Consider the following 17,359-nt stretch of genomic DNA (forward strand, 5'->3'; position numbering starts at 1 on the left):
CTTCTACCTGAGGGCTTAAATTCTCTGTGTAAGCATGTGAAAGAAATAAATATCTTTTAAAAGCACACACAATGGGAGAACACAGCAGACAACATAAATCTCATTACCTCAATTTCCTGACAATAAAAGTCGTAAAGATATATACTCCAAAAATAATTAAAAAATAAAAATTAAAAATAAAATAATAAAATTAGTGCTGGCTCAGCTTAAGATACAGCTGTCTGTTGAAATTATGCAGGCTATGTCAGTCATGTTTTTCCTGAGAGGCCAATGAATTTAAAAACAACATGATGGTAGAAAAATGTAGCTTCCACCAAAAACTTATTTTGCATCTTATCCACTTATACTGAAAGGTGTTAAGTTAGATTTTTCACCTTTTTGAAGCAGGCGGTAGGAGCAAGAAAAAGATTTGGGGATCTACCTAACTCAATCATGTCCTATGAACTACAAAGTCTTGATATCTAAAACCATGACAATACTAGATGAAGCTTTCTTGGTTTAGATACATTAATAATTTAGGACAATTGATCCTGGCATTTCTGTTCCAGCTGATTATTGTATTATTTATGCTTCTTTATGTTTTGGGTTTCAACTCTTCCTCCCCCCCCGGGAGCTGTAGACTGCAATTTTCTTTGCATTATTCTGCTTTTTGCACCAGAATTGCCTAAGAAATGAAAACAAATGGAAGGAAATAAACATAAAAGCCACAAGGACCTGGTTTATGATTATTCTATAATTCAATATTTAATCCTATGAGGTATTCTGAGCAGTCTGCAATAGATAATATGTTACAAAGAAAATGCTGCTCCTCCATTCTAGTCTTTAGCTTTCCACAGCAAAGTACTTTTTAAAGGCTGATAGATTTTTGAAATTTGTACATATTGGCTACAGGCTTATTACAGTGTCTTCATTTCTGGAATCAAAGAAACATTGACTTTTGTAAACCAGCAAACAGTTTTCACAGCTAATTATGAAACAAACAACAACAACAACAAAACCAGGCAAAATAAATGAAGTGGCAGGGTTAAATGGAACAAATCCCCTTACTGTTCTGCATGCTCAGACTACTCAAAACTTTCAGTTGCTGTCTGGGTTTTCACTAGAGGTCAGAGAAGGAACAATATATTCACCATATGTCTGCTTAAAAGAATATGGACTTGACAAGCACAATGGTTTAGATTTTTTCCATGTTAACGGACTTTTAAGATTTAATCGTCTTTTTCTTTGGCTTTCAGTATACTGGGATTTCATGAAGGACCAAATTAAGTTAACTTTACTCACACTGAATGGGATCATACCGTACAATTAGTCCAAATGACTCCTGCAATATTATATTTGATGAAAGAAACTGCTCAATCTTAGTACGACCTGTTAGTAAGCAAATGGTGTTTTGAAGCAGGGATGTTTTAGAGCTTCTCTCATGTTGTTTGCAATCTGAGTATTGGCAGCAGCTGCTCAAAACATACACAGAGATGTTAGAGTATGAGTTATCTATGTCCTTCCTGTATGGCTACTGGGTGTTTAAATTTAAGGTTCAGAGACCTGGATTCTAGGATGTCTTCTGCCTAAAGGCTGAACTAACCTCTACATGCTGTCTAAGAGCACTGCCCTAACCACCTTGAAGTGGCAGGGTATATTCTCCACCTTCATAGTTAAAGTTGGGCCTTAGATAAGAAAGTAACATATTTGCAGCAGCAGACTGAAAACAAAGAGGAAAGACTTCCTCTAACCAAAGATGGATACCTCCTTACAGAATCTCAAGTAGTCTCAGATACCCCTCATGTTTTGGGGGGCAGGGGACAGCAAAGGGGGTTATATGTTTAGGTATGTTCCATATTGTGCTTATGGTGGCTACTTGTAGGTGGCTTCTTAGCATAGAAATTATCAAATTGTTTTTGCAGAGATACCAAAGGAAATGAGGCAGAGCATATACATACTGCAAGACTTCAAAACATCATGGATGCCTAGACCTTCAATACTGACTTTAAAGAAATAGATGCTTCAAATCACCCTGTTGACTTTAGTACCTAATTTTTCATTAATTTTATACTCTCTGTGCTCTGATCGTACAGCATCAGACTCTAACTTGTAACGCTTTCAGACCAATTTATAGAAATATTTTAGCATAGAGACAAATTTAATACACACTTACAGGTTGGTTGTCAAAATAAATTAAGAAACTGCTTACAAAAACAATTCATGTTTTCAAATACCTAACAATTCAGTTAGAGATGATAGAATTTTTCAGTAACTAGAAGCTTGAATGGACCATAAATTCTGATTGCTCTAATCCTTAGTTCAGTAGGGTATCATAAGGTAGGCAGGTAAGAAGATAAACTATTTTTTGATACCTACTAAAACTTTGATACTAATCATTTTAAATCTGTTCTCCCAAATTATTCCCCAATTGTTAGAAACAAAATTCCTCCAAATTACTCTCAAACTGCATTCTGCATCAAAAACAGAAACAGATTTCAAGTTTTCAGTTCAAACAGATATTATATGATCAGACGTAAAATAGCTGGCTTTATTTTTTTTTTTTTTTTAAAAAAAAAAGGAAGAGAAAAAAAGTATCTGTATTTGATCTGCATTTGTCCAAAAAAGTTTAAGTTTTTTTAGTGGCATGGGTGTTTAGAAGAGTGAAAGGATACAGCGATGTTGAAATAATTTGAATAATTTGATTATTCTTCCTTTGACATAAACAAGAATACTGTATCATCTATAGCCTCCTGTTATTTATAATCTCTCCTTAGAGACACAGTCAAAGACCAGTATCATGTAGTCTAATGTCATCCAGATTTAGAAACACAAAAAAAGAAAGCTGAAGGTTGCACACTAAGGAGCATCCCACTTATAACACTTTTTTTTTTTTTTTTTTTTTTTAATCCAAAAGAAGCATTTGGAGATGGATGTAAAACAAGCAGATAGCATACATATGGCAATCAACATTGTGGAGGCTTAAGCACAACATGCCAATTTTATATTAAAAGAAATCCTTTAAATAAGGTTTTTCAGCTATATTTAAAAACTGGGAAATGCAGCATGGTTACTACCTTTTGGAACCCAATTCTATTTTGGGAATACTACTTAAGAATAGTAATTTTAACAATAAAAATAAAACAGTTTTCTGTGACACAGGGCTTATGTATTACAATAGAAGTTTACAACTTGATGTATGATTTCCTAAATCATTCTCTACTTTTCCTAAGACAAAAAAAATTCCTAACGACGGTTGCCTGTTCTGAGATACCAATTATTATACTACCACACAGCTAGCAATCAGTCTGAGGAAAGGGTGTTTTTATCCAGTTTCAGATGTTTGGTTTTATTTGGTTTCATCTGTTCAGAGAAATATTTTATTGAGTTTACAAATAAGGACTCGCAATATTCCATCCCCATAGCATAAATCATATGGGCTAAGCGTGTCTTTATGACTATAATTTACATGATGCAACATGACAGTTAAGATGTACTGTGGTAATTTGTGAGTGCTTTCAGTATTACTGTAGTATCAAAAATTTATATAGCTCAGTTATTAAGGCAAATTGTTTCATTCATACAGAGATGTCTGACAGTAACCACAAAGGGCCTCCAAATTACACAGAAAAAATATCTTCCACATTCAAATGATTTGTGCACATTCTTATTATTATTTTGCTCTCTGAAAAGAAGCAGGATGAAATTCTGTATGTAAAAGTATCAATTCATATCACAGGGTAAGTTCACCAGGTATGGAAAACTGTATAAAAAACTCTCCCTTGTCCAACTAAATGAGCTTGACTATCTTTAACAATTTATAGCCATGAACAGGATGCCCAATTCTTTGGAATAATGCTATTTAGTTTCCACATGCTCACTTACCTTCTGTCATGTTGATTTTCAGCCATGAGGAAGAAAATAAATAAATAAGAAGTTGACTAGCTCTAAGAGACTACAGTGGAAAATACGCTCGTGTGTTAGGGTTAGCATTTCAGATAACATTTTATCATAATTGGGATTATGGAAAATGGAAAGCTGTTTGTCTTTCTTAATGTTTAGGACTCATTCAGTCCTCAGTTTTACACTTTGGCAAAAAAAAAAAAAAAAAAAAAGGAAAAGAAAGAAAAAGGAAAAGAGAGGGGGGTGGGTGGAGGAGGGGGAGGGAGAGAGAGAGAGAGAGATGTCATAATGGTGAAAAGCCCAGATGTCAGACCACAAAGGCACCCAAGATTTTAGAAAGCAAATATTTGCCTTAAACCTGCAAGGCACGAATATGTGTGTATGTGCACACATCCACACGTGTAGATTTGGATAATTATATGCATTAGAACTGGCACAGAGCTCACAACAGCATTTTCCAAGTACTAGGGCAGACAGCTCCCCACACAAGCTTCTTGCCAAACATTAAAGTTTTGTAACACACCCCCACAACATCTGATACACAACTTGCATCTATGAAAAGCAGATGAGGGGATGGGTTTTCAAAGCTGAGGACAAGGTGGGAAGAGAACAGGACAAGCTGAACTGCACACCAGCTAATTCATTCAAAAAACAATGCTGCAAACTGTACAGACTACTCTAATACGTGACAGCAGAAGCCAAAAAAGGGCTCAAGGTCAAAGATACTTAGATAATTTTCTCTGCATATATTTTTTTGCCTCACAAGGACACTCCACATGCCTCATTCCTTTCTACTTGCACTTCTGCTGGTCAAATAGCTATCCAACTTAATCTTCCATCAATTCCACCTCCCTCCAAAGCCTTACTTCTTTTCTCTCTCAGTAAATCAAATTAACATTTAGGCAAGCACCATCTGCACTTACTTTGTTGCCCAAATAAGAACTGGGTGCACTCCAATAATATGTCTGTGGCAGTACTTTACGTGCAGCCACATTGCTGATGCTGAGCTGCTGACGTCCGCCAATATTCTTTTGTTTGGGAGTAACTCTGATGAGACCCGGTAAGCCAGATAGATACCAACCATTCATGTCTTCTATCTATGATGACAGAAAATAAAAAACAAAACAAAACACATTTTACAGTCAAAATCAAGACATCAGTCATTTCAATAGTCAAAACTTCTCATTCTTCCATTTTTAAAAAATTGACTGTGATTTATATGATTAATAGCAGTTCAAAAGCCAAGGAAATATAAGGGTAATAACAATAAAAAATTACCTTATTGTTTGCAATTGGGAGTTATAACTCCTGAGCAGTTTGTCTGAAGTATGTATTGTATGCAAGTATTTGCTTTCACAGTATTGCATCATACAGAGAGAGGAGGAAATTCTATCTTACAATCTTTTGCATAACTATAATTCCTCTGAATATTGTACAAGTTTACAATAAATAATATCAGTCACAGAGAGTATAGAAGATGAGCTGACCAATGGATGCACATTTTCTGATTGTAATAGACTACTTAATTCACAATATATATATATATATATATATATTATAAAGCCTAAAAACTTTCAATTTTAAATATACACTTTTTTAGAAAGTCAAAACAAAGCTGAAAGCCCCAGAACTTGAGTTTTTGAATCAACAGAGAGGTGCATACTGTTCATACAAGAATGGTTTCCGGAGCCTGGATACAACCAGAACAATAAAATAGCTCAGCTGTGGGCTGGAATTTTTTCCAGATGCTAACATGTAAATGAGCACACCAGGCACATGATTTTACTCAGATTTCCAGCATACAGTACTGCTGAGACCAGGAGCTACCAGACCTGGAACATATTTCCCAAACTAGATCTACAGACATGAATATGTAGCATACATCCATTATAGTAGATTCAGTGTCTAAGCTTTGAGAACTAATATAAGTATATTTGCATGCTAGAGACATTTTTCTACAGTACCAATAAGAACAGTAGGTTCTTCTCACTTCCACATATTTTTCTAGGGATGCAGTATGCAAAAGAAATTCACTCAAAATGCCCCCAGTAAGGCATCCCTTCTCCTTACGTGTTTGTTGTACATCTAATGCTTCAAAATTCTTAATTATTTCAAGTCTAGAAATCTAATAATGACCTGTAAAAGTGGTCGCTCTATTATATATTGCATTTAACTAAGTAGTGATTATGTTTGCATGTGCCTGGACTGTGTTTATGCACATGGCTTCATTTGTGACATTTTTAACTTCTTTTGAAATTTTCACTATTAAACTACACTTCTTCCAGAATTTTTTCACAATTAACCAAATTTAATTTATAAGCCTTTTCTTTTCAATAAATGAAAAGATGTATGGGGCACAAAACAAACAAACAAACAAACAAAAAAAAACACATGATTTTATAGTAAGATGCACTCTGTTAACAATGGACAGTGAGAATATAACAAAAACACAAAACCAATGGCATATACTGATATGGTAGGATTTTCTTACACTTCTGTAGGTGAAGTGAGAGTCTGTGCAGACATTTGTTTTCCCAGAGCAGAAACATTCCTCACAGCCTTTGGGATTATTTTGCTGCAGATTGAAGAAACCTGGTTTGCAACGATCACAGTTTTCTCCTTCAACATGTTCCTGAAAATGCACATTGGAATATATTACTTACTTTAGTTGTCACACATGAGAACCTGAGATAACCAGCTTTATACTCTCTTTTGCTCTGATGCAGGACTAAAAAGACATTTATAGGAAACAATGTTCTTATTTGTAAATATTAGAACTATATCCTTTATAAAATGAGTTACTACACCTGCACATAAATAACAGAACACATAATTTGGACACCATAAGATTTTTAATTCTTCTTCTGTATGAATACATGCACTTGATTTCAGGGAATAATAAAGTTTATCTCTTGTATGCTTAAGGGAGTGAAAAGGGAAGGAAGTACGGGACACATGTCAACTTTAGTTTGTACATATGGCTGATAAAATCAACATTCACAATTGACACAAACTACAGGTACACAGTATTAGTTGCAGGAGTCATTCAACATATATGTTTTTCAGTGGTCTATTGCTTAGAGCTGAATCCAGGATAAATCCTGGAAAAGGGCTCCATTTTCTCTTTCCATAACCACATATGTTTGCCAGCCAAACAGCCAGATCTGCAAACTCTTCCATGTGGAAAGCAGGCACTTAACGTACATGAAATATTCTAAACTTAGCATTTAGTAATTATGCTTTTATTAGAAAGCTTGTAACATGAAGAAAGTCCTGCTATCTTGACCAATTAATCAGTTTGTCCTATACACAAAGATAAAGCTAGTTAGAAGTATGCTGCAAAACGTTCATGTTATGGCATGTGCTTAGAAATTCTCTCTCTATATATTTATTCTATATATTAATAATTAATAATATATTCTCTCTCCCTATATATATATTTTATATATATACATATACGTGTGTATATATATATATATATATACTTTTTTTTTGTTCCCAAGAAAGGCCAGAAAATTCTTTCCTTTTCAAAAGTGTTGTATACAGTTTATCTAATCCTGAAAATATTATATATAGTTTGCACACAGGACAAAACTATGGGCTCCAAGTCAACAGAGAATGAAAACATTATGAAAATCCTGCCCACACTGTGTAGTCTAAACTTGCTTGAAATATACTGCTCAGAAATAAGTTCATCAAAAGCCATTTGATAATCTTCTGGCTAAGATGTAGCAAACATGGAGAAGATAAGGCAAAGCCATGGGGAGAAAGATGCATTAAGAAGGTCAATAATGGGGAAAGGGTAAAGACAAAGAAGGAGATCAAACAAAAATATAAATAGGTTTTCACCAGTACTTATACATTAAAAACATATATAACAAAATATCTTTGTTCTATCTCTATGACTGTGTTGTTTCTATTCTTCCTTTCAATGTCATATACAGTCTGTTGAACAAACCCAAAATCTTTTTAGTACTACTCAAGGCCATCAGTAACTTTTACCTTTGACACCTCATTAATTTCAATGATGGTATTTTTTACATTTTCACCAACAATCTTAGGGTTAAGCAATGCATATTATTGTCATAGGTATGATAAAATCACCCAGCTATTCATGTGAAAAGTAACCGTGGGATAACATCTGGGAGCTTGCAGGAATACAAATGCTCTTACACAATTATAGAAACAACAATCAAGAACTCTGGTCCTACAAGTTTCAGACCTTGCTGAAGTGCTTGGTGTGTACACATTGGGAAGGTGAAAATAAATAAATAAATAAATAAATAAAAAGAAGAGAGAGAGCTGCAAAGCAAAAGTTTTTGTTTAAATGAAAATCTGTCCTACTCTGCAGTCATAAGCAGAGTAGGACAGCTTTTCAGTGAGTAAAACCTGTATAATTCTTTTGAGTAAATAGCAAGTTTGCTGAATAATAGACACATAAAACTCAAAGTTGGAAAAGAGATCTAACCAACCCTTCAGCCAAAGAAGCAATCTTTCTATAGACTAATGTGTTTCTTAATACTTTGTTCAGTCCAGTTTTAAATTAACAGAAATGAGACTTTGACCATATATCTTCAGGAAGCTTTCTGCCTCTATCAGTGTAAAACAGGCATTACTACCTGTGCCTCATCTTTTTAGACTTCAGTTTCCTCTGGCTAATGTGGCAAAGATAACAACCTCAACCACTTGGTAACATTTTGGTGCTCATCCTAAGAACTTTTTCAGCAGTCAATTTCCTTAACAAGAAAACTATCTTTAGTAAATTTCAGAGCTCATTGAAATTGAAAGACGTGATTAAAAGGGAAGCATTTTTCCTCAGACCTGTTCTTAACTTGTCCAGACATCCCACTTTATTCTTCTTATGGAGCATAGCTAATCTGGTGATTTCAGGGTCCCTTTGATCATAATCTGCTTTGATTTGAATTTGAAGATTGCTGGTGAAAATAAATTTGTATGTATAAGTATCTCAGCTATCTGCAATGGGTATCATTTTTCCTCCATATGCACTTAAAAAGCAGTTAGAGGAGTGGAAAGGAGACAAACGATGACCAGGAAGGAGGTCACCAGAAGCATGGATTCCCTGGGATAGGAACAGTATCTCTATTCTCTGTTTGGTATTACAGAAATAATGTCATAATAGTAAGAACCATTCAGCAGTAGTTATCTTGTATTTAGCATATGACATCTTCACCACTCTTTCAAGCCAGAATATAATAAACCCTGATCTTATAGACTTGATAGCCAAGAAATTAGAACTCTGATATGGCTAGATTTTATTTTTGACAGAAAGCATGTGACTGTTACATAAAGTGAGGGTAAGGTTAATTCTCTGATTAGATTTCAGTGCTATTCAGCTGTCACACCAGAGCTTAATGAGTATATGCAGCATGAGCTGAAGGAGTGAAGTATTTCTTGTACATTTTTGTACTTAGGGACATAATGTAAGTATTTTTAAATTCACATTTCTGTCTAATTCTGTTCCTTAAAAGCTGGAAGGAAACTCCCATAAGTATGACACACAAAAACTGACCCACTGCACAGTAAATTGTCCTTTGGGCATATACATGCTGACTTACTAAACAATGACTTACAGACCACCATTTCTAACACTTGTATTACAGTATTTTGTAAGAAGTAGATGCATGTGTTTTTAGAAGTGTTTTCTTTTGATATAATATCAATATATTATTTGCTGGAGGTGAGTAAAGGCACACAGAGAAAACCACTCCTAAACCTTCTTCCCATAAATTAAGAAATTCATTGGTTAAAAAAAAAAAACAAAAACAAACAAACAAACAAACAAAAAAAAAAAAAAAAACAGAACAAAACAAACAAACAAAAACAACAACAAAAAAACAGTAAATATTCTAGAGATTTCTAAGCAACCGTCCCAAGGCAAGAAAGAATGCCCCCAGTACGGAATTTAAAAAGAAGAAAGGATTAGATCCCTAATGACAACCCTTAAAATGCAACTTTTTTGAAGTCTTAATACACCATCAGTTCAATGGATTTTATTTTTTGAGGTCATATTACAGATTATCTTTAGAGCCCACAATACTTTAAATATACCATTTCTGAGTAGTGAGGAGTGGGAGTTGAAAACAAACAATTCACAAGCTTCTTAAGTATCCCTTTCTTGCAGACTTATATGACAGGCAGCATGCTACTAGATACCTATTTTAATTACAGAGTACTAAGAGTACACAGGACAATCTAAGACTTCACAGGACCAAGAACAAGTGTTCTATGAGAAGTGACTGCCACAGACATTAACATAGCTAGGTAGGATAGTGGAACACCACTGTATGATAGAACACCAGTGACTGCAATCTTTCAATATCATTAATATCTTCTTATGGCTCAGAAGAATTAAACATCCATACCTTACAGGTGCAGAGACCTACACAAGGGTCAACATTCATACTGCCTTTCAGCGAGCAGTTGCAGGGCTGGCAGTCAGGATATCCTACATAACCCAAGGCACATCTATCGCATTGTTCTCCTGCAAAGCCAATCTTGCAGTGACAGAAACCAGGCAACATATCTATGGGAAGAGGGAAAATGCATGAGACACATTTAATTTATCATTATTGTTATCAAATATATGTGTTAGAGTGCTCAAAGCAACATCTTCCGTAGGTGTAACATAAAGTTGTTGACACTGGGTCAACCATACATTTACTTAACTCATTATCCTGTCTGAGAGCAGCCAGAATAAAGCAAATAAGAACAGAAAAAGTGCATAGTTATTTGAATTCTGAGCTTTCAGAAATCTGAATATTAGAGGTCTTTTAAGCTGAAACTTATCCCTAAACCCTTGCATCTAACAATCCCTGGAAAAACTTCTATTAAATCGCCTAATTGACTTTGAACATGCTTTTACTTCCAGAATCCATAAAACTCTCTATCAGTTACTTGTGCATTTAGCCATGTGTAGTGTGAAATAAAACACTGATGTATGCTAAATCTGTATTTATTGCCCTTTAAATGTCATATCATAGAAAACAGCAAGTAACCATTCCCTACTCCCTTTCTCCATGGAATCTGTGATTTCAATGTATCTTTAGCATATCCTACATGACAATTTTAATTCATATGCCAAAAACTGCTAAGCCTATATAATATCTCTTTACAAAGAAACTGCTTTGTATAGATGAAAATCCCTATTGTCCTTCCCTGCACCATTTCCAGTTCTAATAAATTATTTAAGGAAAAGGCAGGGAATAGTGTGGACTTATAAATCATGGCAATTTTTTCAGTTTTGTTTTTAAACTATTAGTTATGTTTCCTAAGGCTTTGTTTATCTCCTGCTACTGCTAAGTCAGCACTGAGCTGATACATTCAGGGCACAGTCCAAGGTAATTGTTAAGAGCTGTTTTGCAACTGCTAATGCCTAATTCAGAAATCACTAAAATCAATGTATAAGTAGAACTATTTTTTTTTCTCTGTTCTGCTTTTCATTTAATTTCTACAGAATTTTATCAGTTATTTTATTGCCCATCCACTGACTATCTTGAGATCTTTCTGAACATTTTGCAGTTCTTTCATTTTTCTGTGCTAAAAGATTTTGTACTTGCAAACTTTGTCACCTTCCTACTCGTCCCTTTTCCAGGTTAAATATGAATATTCTCAACACTTCATATTGAACATCACTGTGAAAATGGTCCATTTATTTTCTTAACCAAGTACTCATCCATGACAGAACCTTTCTTCCTCATTCTATTACACCTTCTTTCACAGTCTTTGGTGAAGGTCTTTGTCAAAACTTATTGAACATCAAAATCCAGTATTAAACAAAATAGATTTAGGTCTCGTGTTCATTGACTCCTTCAAACAGAGTAATAAGGCACACTGTCTTCTACAAAACAAACAAACAAACAAACAAAAAACCTGCTCTGGAGTTTAGCCCATTTTAGCTACAGGTTGTTAATCATATAAATCCTTTATTTTAGTTCTACTGATTTGTTTGATACAGAAATCAGACCTCTAAATTTTAGTTTCCTGGAACCCTCCACCATTCTTTTAGTAACTAGATAAACAGTTCATATTTATATAATATTAGCTTAGGTTTTAGAAAGTACTATAAATTATATATAACGCTTCAGCAACTTCATTTTTAATTCTGCCCCAAAGCCATAAATATCATATAAATATCATATAAATATCCATATAAATATATGGATAAATATCATATATGCCTGATGAATTTTTATTATTATTCATTTATCAGTTTGCTCTGACACTGACATTTCTGAGACATTTATTCCAACTTGTACCCATGAACAAAGATGCTCAAGTGGGAAGTTCCCTGAGCTCTTCTATTCACTGATGGAAAGAATTCGTCTATGTCCATTTCTTTCTTGAGATCTCCAGTTATAATTGATTATACCTTAATCATATTTAACTATTACTGAATTTCAGTGTCTAGCAGTCTTTTCGATTCTGATTTATCTGAAGTTCTTCTTAGCAACATTTAAGCATTTAGCAAAGTATTCCTAATATTTTAACATGTGACTAAGTACATGACCTTACAGAATTTGTCACAATTTATGTCCTTTACTATTATCCCCTGTTGGATAATTATTATTTATTTTTTTTTCAGGGAGATTCTTTTTAGCATTTAAACTGATTTTTTTTTTTTTTTTTCTAGTTTAGTTATGTTGCTTGCATCATTTAGAATTAGAAGAATGCATCTTCTCTGAGTGTCTAATAGGCAGGCTTGCAGGCTAATGCTAAGAATCTTTGGATTGTTCTTTTTGATTTTATTTTTAAAAGATTCCTTGTTTTAATTAATTTGTTCTTTAGGGAGGCCTTTTCACTCCTACAAGGATGTAGAATTTGAAGGCTCTTCAAGAAACAAGTTTTAAAACTCATGCATAAATACAGAGTTGCTTCTCTTTTTACAGTTTCTCTAACTAGATTTTTGAAGAAGCAGTCACCTATAGGAGTTTAATATTACATTATTTGTTAATCTGTACAGTGATAAAATTCAGTCTGTCTTCTCTAACATTGTCAACTCTTTGATCTTCTGTAGTACATCATATTAACTGTCACCTTCTTGATCTATCCTAATTACATATGAAGCTTCAGTACATGAAGTCTGTTACTTACTATCGCTAAACCATGTGCTCCATAGGTTTTGATGCCTATGGCCCAGCTGCTTTCCAAATTTCCAAGTGACCCTCTCAGCTAGCCACTTTTTTTCAGTGTCCCATCAAGAACCTTCCTTTCTTCTCTTTTCTTTCTCTGCAACTCGGGAGAAGAGACCAGGATTGGAAACTCCGCTGTCACCAGCCCCCTTTCTTATGCAGTATGTACCATAGTTGACATTCATCTGTTAAGAGACTTCACATGGCACACCAGAGAGAGAGGAAACTGTGGAGACTTCTAGCAATCATATATTCTTCCAGCTCTTATGCGACATGGTAAGTCCATATTTCTTGTTTGGCTCAGTGTCCTCTTTAATTTACAACACTATCATGCTGGCAGGATCTAGGCTCTCATTTCTACATAGCATGCAAATTCCTGTCAGTGTCTCCCTGTTTACTTTTTACCAAGCCTCTGTAGTGCTCATTATGTCAACAGGGTAATTACATTCTGATTTAGGGCAGATGTTTCAGGTCTTTTGTGGATGTTGTTTTAAAGAACTAACATTTCAGTAGAAGTACATCTTACGCTTTAGGTCTATTTCTTCATAGGCCTTGTTTGAATAGAGGTTTATTTGTTGAAGCTGTTCTTCTCTGTTTTCTACCTGAATATTATCATTTTCTGTCCTATCTTGGGGTGTACACAGACTTTAAAAGTTCATCCTAGAGGATGAGTCATCTTGAAATGCAAGCTTTATCAATCAGTTTCCTCACAGCCTACCAATCTACACAAAAATAAATTAATGCAAAAGCACGCATCAGATCCTTGAAAAAACTTGCAATCCAAAGTCTGGCCATGGCATTCACAGTCCTGTTCAACAGTGTACATACCCCAAAAATAATCTCACGGAAGTCAGTGGGACTGTTTGCTAAGCAAAGCACTATGGAAGCCGAATAAAGATCAAAATGTCTGAACCTTATTTATCATACAATGTCTGAGAAAGTTTTTCAGCAAAAATAAAGACCAGTCATTGGGATTATATTATACATAAAGAGGTAGCAGGGAAAAACTTCAGTACATGATAGCATCTAAATGATGAAAATCTGCAAGTTTCCAAACTTCACAGATCTTACAAGTACTTAAAAGACAATTAAAATAGCTATTTGTTAAAATACGGCCAATACATTTTAAAACAAGAGTATTGATTTACTGAGAAAGCCTAATTACTGGAGTCTAGAGTAGTTCAGAATGTATGGACTCCATCTTCACTTTTGAATGGACAACTGCAAGTGATCACAGTGTCAGCAGTGGTCAAATTTACCTATTATTATGACGGACTGAACATGGGTGGACAAGTTTGTTTTAAAATTCAGTGCATTCTTGCCTGTCAGTTACAAAACCTGGCAATGTTTATATCAGTTTATTTTATCAATACCATAATTTGTAAACATACCATTGACTTATTGTTTCTAACATTTTCCCACATTACTCATGAAAATACCATATAATGTTGCTATGAAAGAACATTTGAAAAGCATTCTTTGGGACCAAAAATATACGATACAATTTAGAATAATAATCTTTCATTCTAGAATGATTGGTAAAATATATGAGGACAAAGTTATATTAAGCTAATCAAAATGGAAATTATAGATGTTTAAAATACAGAAATATTTCTTTTTCTCCAGAAACAATGTTTAGTCAATTATAAAGTGATTCCTTTATGCCCTTTTCTTATCTACCCAAGACTGATGGAGCCTTTTAAATCCTCCCATTGCGCTTCATCTATGTATGATACTTGTTACAAAGCTCCATTTTAATTGTTACGTACCTACAGTATTGAAACACATAGAGAATGTACAGCTTTTATCTTTACTTTCATTGAGAATTGTTCACAGCGACTTTATATCCCTGATGATTACCATATTTCCATTTTAGTTTAGGCATTTTAATGTTCCAGACTGGGTTGCTTACCAAACTTCTAAGAAATATATTCCCATCTTACACCAAGCAAACAATTTCTCCTTAAACAACCAGCCAGTAAACTCTGAGATCTATTTCAACCAGCTCAGTGTGTATTCATTTTGGTTCATAGGTGAATAAATAGATTTCCTCAGACAGATTGTTCTTTCCAGCCTTTCTTTTATAAAGGTTCCCTGGTGCTTCAAACCCCACTGTGGCTGAGGGTGAGGAGTATACAGAGTAAAAAGAATTTTATCAGGGTATTGCACATAAATTTGTTAGTATTAGAGAACACTCTAATTTGCTTAAAAGCAACAGGCCTCTAACCAATTTTAGACAAATGAACGGAGTGTCAGGAAGATCAGAACGAAGTGTCAGGATGTTACAGCCAGGACAGAAAAAAGATGAGTTTTAGTTTTGTGAAAATAATAATAATAATAACAACAATAATAATAACAACAACAATAATAATAACTCGCTGATACTCAAGACTGGAAAATCTGCTGAGATATGAAACTTGTTTGAATGCCTGGAACTAGATGACCAGGACTGGCTGCTTGCCAATAAAGGTGAAAGGAGGAAAATTAGAGGGAGAAAATCAAATTCTGGATATTTTACTTTCAAGATGATGGTATGAAACATTCCTCGATTTATTAGAAAGACACAGTAAACTATCTTTAGATTAAATGGGTGGAAACAATAGAGAAAAAGCTAGAAAGGAAAGAAGGGGTCCAAGCAGGAGCTTGATTCACTTCCTAGAGACATATAGGAAAAGGAAGAGGCAAGAGAAGAATTTGCCAGCAACAAGACCTGAGGATAGAAAAGGCAGACAGAGATACATGAAACAAGGAGTTAAAGCAGAGTACCACAAAATTCTGGGTAAGATGTGTCGAATGTAATACATCTGCATGGATCTTGCTTGGAATTTGGAAGTACCACCCATCATCAAGCCAGTCAGATTTAGTAAGTATAAGCAGATGTGCAAAGCAAATATGAGGGGGTTTAGATCTGTTCATTACACAGAGGCCAGAATAAGACATTATGAAAGCTCCTAATGACACTGTTACTGACAACTAAACAAGATGGAAAAGCATCATTATCTTTTTGCTTCCTTATTCTCATTAAATGACAGGCTGAATGCCTGTCTATTAACTGTTTTTCAGCTGTCAGGCCCCTGCAGAATGACCCTTACAGTGGTTAGGACTGAAGGTGTGAAAAGAAAGGCTGTAACGGTAACAGACAGGAACCCAGAGACCAGACAGACTTGTTTAACACACAGGTGGGACACTGCATTTCTTTGAATTAATCCTTCTTCCATTTCAAAATTGTAGTTTCAGTATTATACAAAAGCACTGAATGTCTGTAGTGGAAAATGTTTGAATAAAAGTTGTCCTATTTAACAGTATAAGAGTTTGCTTTGTTTTGTGAAGCCTGCCATCTGTAACCTCTCCATTCTCTCCCACAGGTTTGATAGAGACATCACACGGTCTTGCTGTGTTTTTCTACCTTTGGGATGCATCTCTAATCTGCTTCCATGGTCTTTCCTATCCATCTGTGTGACAAAATGTATGGGGTGCAGACTACAAGGCTTTGGCAGTGAGGAGGCTGCAGGGCCTCTGTGAGGTAGGGCTGAGGCTGTCCCATGCCAGACACAGCCAGTCCCAGCCCGCTCCAACAGCCCCACTGCTGTGCATGGCTGGGCCCAGCAGCCATTGGTGGGCACCTTTGGGAAGACTTTACTGAAGACTCACTAAAATGAGGCAGAGGAGTTGGGAATAAAGGAGTGTGGGTGAGCCTGGGGCACGGAGCTTTTATTTTTATTTTTTTTTTTTATCTTTGTTCCTCACTACTCAAACCTACTTAAATTCACACAGAATTTCTAGGTTGGAAGAGACCTCAAGATCATCAAGTCCAACCTCTGACCTAATGCTAACAGTCCCCACTAAACCATATCCCTAAGCTCTACATTTAAACGTCTTTTAAAGACTTCCAGGGATGGTGATTCCACCACTTCCCTGGGCAGCCTGTTCCAGTGTCTAACAACCCTTTCAGTAAAGAAGTTCTTCCTAACATCTAACCTAAAACTCTCCTGGCGCAACTTAAGCCCATTCCCCCTCGTCCTGTCACCAGGCACGTGGGAGAACAGGCCAACCCCCACCTCACTACAGCCTCCTTTAAGGTACCTGTAGAGAGCAATAAGGTCGCCCCTGAGCCTCCTTTTCTCCAGGCTGAACAAGCCCAGCTCCCTCAGCCGCTCCTCGTAGGACTTGTTCTCCAGGCCCCTCACCAGCTTCTTCGCCCTTCTCTGGACCCGCTCAAGCACCTCGATGTCCTTCTTGTAGCGAGGGGCCCAAAACTGAACACAGTACTCGAGGTGCGGCCTCACCAGAGCCGAGTACAGGGGGACGATCACCTCCCTAGCCCTGCTGGT

General features: G+C 35.5%; 1 protein-coding gene across 8 annotated transcripts in view; it reads right to left on the reverse strand.

Moving 5' to 3' along the window:
- Positions 1-17,359, reverse strand: part of LAMA2 (laminin subunit alpha 2) — a 383,401-nt gene that overhangs the window by 211,026 nt on the left and 155,016 nt on the right. For all 8 annotated transcript variants that reach the window (XM_068677473.1, XM_068677471.1, XM_068677468.1 and 5 more), the window contains 3 exons: positions 10,263-10,423; positions 6,371-6,511; positions 4,803-4,976 (listed from right to left, as the gene is read on the reverse strand). In XM_068677473.1, coding sequence (XP_068533574.1) covers positions 4,803-4,976; positions 6,371-6,511; positions 10,263-10,423 — 476 coding nt within the window. The remainder of the gene's footprint in view (positions 1-4,802; positions 4,977-6,370; positions 6,512-10,262; positions 10,424-17,359) is intronic.

This window comes from Anas acuta, chromosome 3 (genome assembly GCF_963932015.1).
Source record: "Anas acuta chromosome 3, bAnaAcu1.1, whole genome shotgun sequence".
Taxonomy (NCBI): Eukaryota; Metazoa; Chordata; class Aves; order Anseriformes; family Anatidae; genus Anas; species Anas acuta.